The following is a 6,368-nucleotide window of genomic DNA, read 5'->3' on the forward strand; positions in this document are numbered from 1 at the left end:
ATGTTAAAGGTGTTACTTTTGAATCAAAGAAGGAAGCTATTTTCAGAAATCAATCTAATCAGGAATTCTATAGATTGAAAGCTGAATGTGAACGTGCTGAAACAGCACCTCCGGTAAACAAATTTGTAGACCGGAGGAGACGTTTTAACTGTAATGAAATTAGGCATGTATTTTATGCATGTCCAAATCGTTTGAAGCACGATCATGTTCAGAACTAGAAGTGCAAAACGTAAGGTTGTATTAAAATCCGAGCCTGTTAGGATTTTAAAATGAACAGAGTATGTAAAAAGTGTTTGTGAGAAGGTCGAATGTTCCAAATCATCAACATCCCCTTTTTATATAAAGAGAAATCTTCTGGTCAAAACTAGGTGGCCAAAACATTGTCAAATGACGAAACCATCATGTTTTGAGGACGATAAAAGGTCTTCTGATATATATAGTCATGCATCAAGTTGTGATTTGCTTTCGAGTGAATCAAAAATAAAAAATATGAAGTTGTTAGCAAGATGAAACAAACCAAGACCAAGAAGGCTACCGTTAACTGTCTGTACAGGGGCTTCCAAGATAACACGACTTAAAGTGAATTATGGATAGTCGAGCCTCTAAGCACATGGCGGGTACCCTACATTTGCTTGAAAATGTCAGATCAATATGTGGGGGATATGTCAGTTTTGTGGGGAATCAAGGAGGACAGATTTTTAGTGAGGGCACTTTAACGAATGGCAAAGTATTGTTTGACAAAGTGAACTACATCACAGAGCCAGATAACAACTTGTTGAGTATATCACAAATTTGTGATAAAAGCTTTTTGACACATTTCACTGGCAAGGAGTGCCTTATCTTAAAACCTGGTTTTAAGATACCCGATGAGTGGATCTTGATGTGTGCACATCAAGAGACTAATCTCTATGTTCTCAATATGTGCACTGCTTCAACGTCTTCATCGAGCGCTCAATGCCTCATTTCTAAGGCATCGGAAAAGGAGTCGATTTTATGGCATCGTAGGGTGAGTCAAATTAATGTTAGGAAGAAGAACCATCTAGTTCATAATCATCTGGTTGATGGGGTTAACTTGAAGAATTTTCACTTGAACGAAGGATGTCTAGATTGTAAGAAAGAGAAGCAGACGAAGAAATCTCATCCGAAGAAAATGATCAACTCCATCAAATTACCGTTTGAGATTCTACACATGGACCTTTTTGGTCCAGTGAATGTCAAAAGTATCACAGGCGAACTCTACTGCTTTGTGTTCACCGATGACTATTCATGATTCTCATGGGTGATGTTTTTGGATACCAGGGATGAAACGTTTGATTACCTTATGATTATGTTCAAGAAGTTGGAAACGTTGTATAATCTGCCAATCCGTTGAATCTGAAGCGACAATGGGACAGAGTTCAAGAACAAAAACATGTTGGAGTATTGTCATGAGCGTGGGATTCTTCATGAGTTTATTGCACCATACACTCCACAACAAAATCGGGTCGTTGATCGAAAGCTACCAGTTAGTTTATGGAACGAAGCGGTGGCATCAGCATGTTATACTCTTAACCGCGTTCTGACTGTAAAAAGATTCAGGAAGACTTTTTTCTAGCTTCTTTATCGGCGCACACCAAATTTGAAGTGGCTTGAACCATCTGGGTCGTCCTTCACTTTTCTTGAGCCAAAAGGGAAATTTGGTCCTAAGTTGGTCGAGGGTTTCTTTGTGGGGTATTCTAGTCCGCGTGGACGTGTATGTCTTCCAAGCCAACACCAGATTGTGCAAGGGAAAGATGTCCATTGTCAATGTTACACTGTCCACGTTACACTCCACCTACCCAAAGACATGGAGATTCTAGGTTGTTTGATTATGAAAGCCTTTGGGAAAGTTTCAAACTTCCTGAGGAGAATATTTCTGAAGATGTTGTCACAATGTCATATCAACAACAGTTAGCTAAAGATTTAGTAAATGTTCCTTTACCAGAAGCTCCTATTTTGACTAATCCTCAAAATGTCCCTGATCCTGTCCAAACTAATGTTGTACCTGAGATAACTCTTGTTTTCGATGACGATGGTGAATCATCAGGATTGATTGAGGCAATTTCTCCTGTATCAAATGAATTGTCAGTTTAAGGGAATTTAACCAATCTCTAACCCGATGTGACGGTGTCCACTGAAGTCATGCCAACGACTTTGACACATCATCCTAAAGAGAACATTATCGGTGATCTGAACACGGGGGTTCCAAACAAGGTGTCAAATCGATCAGAGCCTTCGTTGTTTCTATACAAGTGTGTCACCGAGCCTCCGTTGTTTCTATACAAATGTGTCACCACTGCAGAGCAGGTTCTCATTTAAATCTTTACCTCACAGATGGAACCCAAAGCGTATAAAGAAGCGTTGACAGAAAAAAGCTGGGTCAATGCTATGCAAGAAGAGCTTATGCAGTTTGAGAAACTGGGGGTTTGGAAGCTCGTCGACTTACTAGAAAACAAGGAATAGATCAACACCAAATGGGTGTTCAAATGCAAGCGTGACGAGAATGGTATCATTGTTCGAAACAAAGCTCGGATCATGGTTCTGGGTTTTAACCAAAAAGAGGGGATAGATTATAATGAGGTTTATGCACCGGTTGCGAGACTGGAAGCTATTCGGATCTTCCTAGCCTTCGCTTCCTGGAAAGGTTTCAAGGTTTATCAGTTGGATGTAAAATATGCTTTTCTCAACGGGAGAATTAGTGAAAAAGTCTACGTGGGACAACCACCGGGGTTCGTCGATCTGATCCACAAAGACAAGGCTTACTTACTTGATAAAGCTCTTTACGGACTTCATCAGGCCCCGAGAGCCTGGTATGAGACAATGTCCCAACACTTGCTGGACAATTGCTTTATCCGAGGAACCATTGACTGTACACTGTTCACTAAACAAGTGGATGGCCATCTGCTGATCGTGCAGATATATGTGGATGATATCATCTTTGGGTCTACAAACGATGAACTGTGCAAGTAGTTTGAAGAGGTTATGAAACAAAAGTTTGAGATGAGTGCTATAGAGAAATGATGTTTTTTCTAGGGCTTCAGGTGGAGCAGTTACCCGATAGTATCTTCATTCAACAGACAAAATATGCCAATAACGTTCTGGCGAAATCCAACATGACTAATTCATTGGCAATCAGTACTCCTCTTCCTTTGAATAGTGGGATTGGACTTGATCCCAATGGGGAGAAGGTAGATTAAACTCTCTACCGATCCATAATTGGCTCACTCATGTACCTTACTGCTTCTCAGCCAGACATCATGTATGTCACATGTTTGTCTGCCCGATATCAGTCCAATCCAAAGGTTTCACATCTCATGATCGTTAAGCGCATTCTACGCTATCTGAAGGGGTGTCCGGGGGTCGGTCTTTGGTATCCGCGAGATGATGAGTTTGTGCTGAGGGTATACTCAGATTCGGATTATGGAAGCTGCAAGCTGAATGCCAAATCTACAACTTCTGGTTGCCAACTCTTTGGCATGAGATTAGTCACGTGGCAATGCAAGAAACAAACCACAATGTCGCTGTCTACAAGGTGAGTACGTAAGCTGCTTCCACTTGCTGCTCTTAGGTTCTCTGGATTCAATGACAAATGCAGGACTATAGTTTGAATTTTCTGACTACTCCTATTTTTGTAGATAACTCCGTAGCTATTTCTACCACTAAAAATCCGGTAAATCACTCTAAAACGAAATATATTGAAATACGGTGTCACTTCATTCGTGATTGCTATGAAAAAAAAGTTAATAACCGTAGACAATATTCACATCGATGAAAAAAAAGGTGATATTTTTACCAAAGCCTTCAATAAAAATTGTTTTACATATTTACTAAAGCTTAACGGTAGTAAAGCATTGGGCGGTGGGGAATCGAGTGAAACCGAGATTATGGATTATGATATCCCGTGATCTCTTTCATCAGAGTCATGTTTGTTTTGTTTATGTATAAATTTTTCAATTATTTTTTATTTTATGGGCAAGAAATTTCAAAAAAACCAGAAACATTCAAATATTTGAAAAACTCAAAAACATTAAAAAGTCAAAAATATTCAAATGTTTGCTCCTCAGAAAATGAGTTTTCGAAGAAAAAAGGGAAGATGATAGTACGTTGATCATATGGTCCCAACTCCAGTAAAAAGTAAGCAAAAAGGCTGAGTGCTTAATTTCATTAGTGCATCGGTAGGCCTTTAAACAATCAAGAAAAAGTAGGTGATATAAGCACAAATACTGCCGAATCTAGTGGGGAACATCTTGAAGCTTGATTAATATCTGTTTTAATCAAAGAAAAGTTTAAAGATTGTTGTGTGTGCATGCTTTTATTTTGCAAAGAAGTTTAACTTATTTTTCATTTTATTTGCAAAGAAATTCAATTTGATTTTTTCTTTATTTTTGTTCAAACCTTGGATCCTCTCCTGCGCGATAAGATTATCCGACCTAAGGGTTAATATTTGAATATTCTGCTTTATTTTCTTGGTGTATCGTACAAGCCTTGGATCTCCTTTGTGTATACTATAAGCACAAACGTGTGAAGTAGTGTATCGAACTAGAGATTAAGGCCTGTACAACTTCAACTTATTTTATCTTTTTATTTTGCTAAAATGGAACCTTATCTGCGTGTAGTAATACCGTTCTTAAGGTAAAATTTTAACGTTCTAATTTGTTTTTATTTGTTCTTTTTGCATGAGTCCAGTCAAGTTTAAAGATCCAAAACAAAATGTACTTGTGAAAACTCACAATATAAGTTATACAAATTATGTCTGAAAGGTGGATCCACATAAGATTCGTGCTTTATTGAACCAATTTAATCATGTCACTGAAATTTCAGAATCATTTGTTAAAAGGTTTAGGTGGATAACAATACAAATGACTGGCTTAACACCAGTCAGAATAAAGATAAAAATAAAAGTATGACAGAAGGGTAATTTGGTCAATATGATTCCCTACTCAAATTCACAAAAATATGGGTTTACTAGTTTGTAACTAGTTTCAGTTGTTTATTGTCTTTATCGCTTTTCATTAAAACCAAAAAGATTTTATCTTCTGATTTAGTTTCAACTCTTGATGACTAGTGGAGCTATCTCTTGGGTTAATGATTTTCATTAATAATGAACTGAGCTGAGTTTCAAAATCATTTCAAAAAGACTCAAAACGTTTATCTGTTATATTCAAGGTCATTAAGTTGGACTTGATATACAGTAATTTTTCCAAGATTTGAGAAATCTATGTTATTCTTTTTGTTGTACAAGGACATTAAATTGTACTTGGAACAACAAATGAGTGTGAAATGAAAAATTAATCAGCATTTGGTTTGAACACTTATGCAGCGAATAAGTTTCTTAACTTATGCGGTGCATAAGTTATGCGTTGTATAAGTTGTGGAACTTATATGCCGCATAATTCTTGTTATATATATACATATACGGCGCATAAGTATATTTACTTATGCGACGTGTTTAAGAATTCTCTCTGGATCTGGATTATTCATTTCTTGATGTCAAGACGTCATTCTGCTCAAATTTGCTTGTTTTGGTGATTTACACACGAACTCAAGATTGAAAGATGGTTAAAGGAGTGAAGAATACAGATTCCGATCATAATATTTGTGCTTATCTCAACGAAGATGACAAGAAGTCTACTGGTTTTAGTGTTGTGATGCCATTTATGAAGAGGTCGACATGTTGCAGAGTCGAGAGCATTATCACTGAATTCTGGAAGAATGCTGTGGTGTTTGGGAAGGATATTAAGTCAGTGATTCAAGGGAAGGAAATTGTGATCTCAGAGGCTGTTATTTGTAAAGTGTTGGAGTTTGGAGATAGTGAATCTGATCCAATAGATCTTGATGAAAGGATGGTAAAGGGTTGCTTTCTGAGGATGGGTTACAAAGAATCGGTTAAGAAGCTGTCACTCAGAAAAACTGCTTTATCAAGACCGTAAAAGTTCCTAGTGCACGTTGTTATACAATGCTTGGGGCACAGGAAAGGATCTTATGATGAGATCTTGGATTATCAGATGAGCTCGATTGCTGTATTATGTCTGAACTTGAAGTATAATTTCTCGAGAATGGTGTTAGATAACTTGAAGCTTAACTTTGGCAAAGAACAGTGGTTGCAATATCCAAGGTTTATACAGATGTTTGTTGATGAGTTGATTCCTGAGGTCAAGAAAGAGGGGGCTTTGATGTTCTTAGACCATATGACGGGTAATTTTCTTACTAAATTGTATTCTTACAAGAACAAGACAGAGAATTGGGCACATGGCTAATAGCGATTATATTTCTCGATCTGACAACAAATGGTGAAAGGATGCAATTGATTCAGATCGGGAAGCTGAGAAAGCAATCATGGTGGATTTTAA

General features: G+C 37.5%; 1 protein-coding gene across 1 annotated transcript; it reads left to right on the forward strand.

Moving 5' to 3' along the window:
- Window positions 1-610: 610 nt before the first annotated feature.
- Window positions 611-1,270, forward strand: LOC143618298 (uncharacterized). Its single transcript, XM_077090564.1, has one exon. The coding sequence runs from the start codon at window positions 611-613 to the stop codon at window positions 1,268-1,270; it is 660 nt and encodes a 219-aa protein (XP_076946679.1).
- The last annotated feature ends 5,098 nt before the right edge of the window (window positions 1,271-6,368 follow it).

The sequence above is a fragment of the Bidens hawaiensis genome, unplaced genomic scaffold (assembly GCF_021521415.1).
Source record: "Bidens hawaiensis isolate Kalapana, Puna unplaced genomic scaffold, B.hawaiensis_p1.1 tig00068301_1, whole genome shotgun sequence".
In the NCBI taxonomy this organism is placed as follows: domain Eukaryota; kingdom Viridiplantae; phylum Streptophyta; class Magnoliopsida; order Asterales; family Asteraceae; genus Bidens; species Bidens hawaiensis.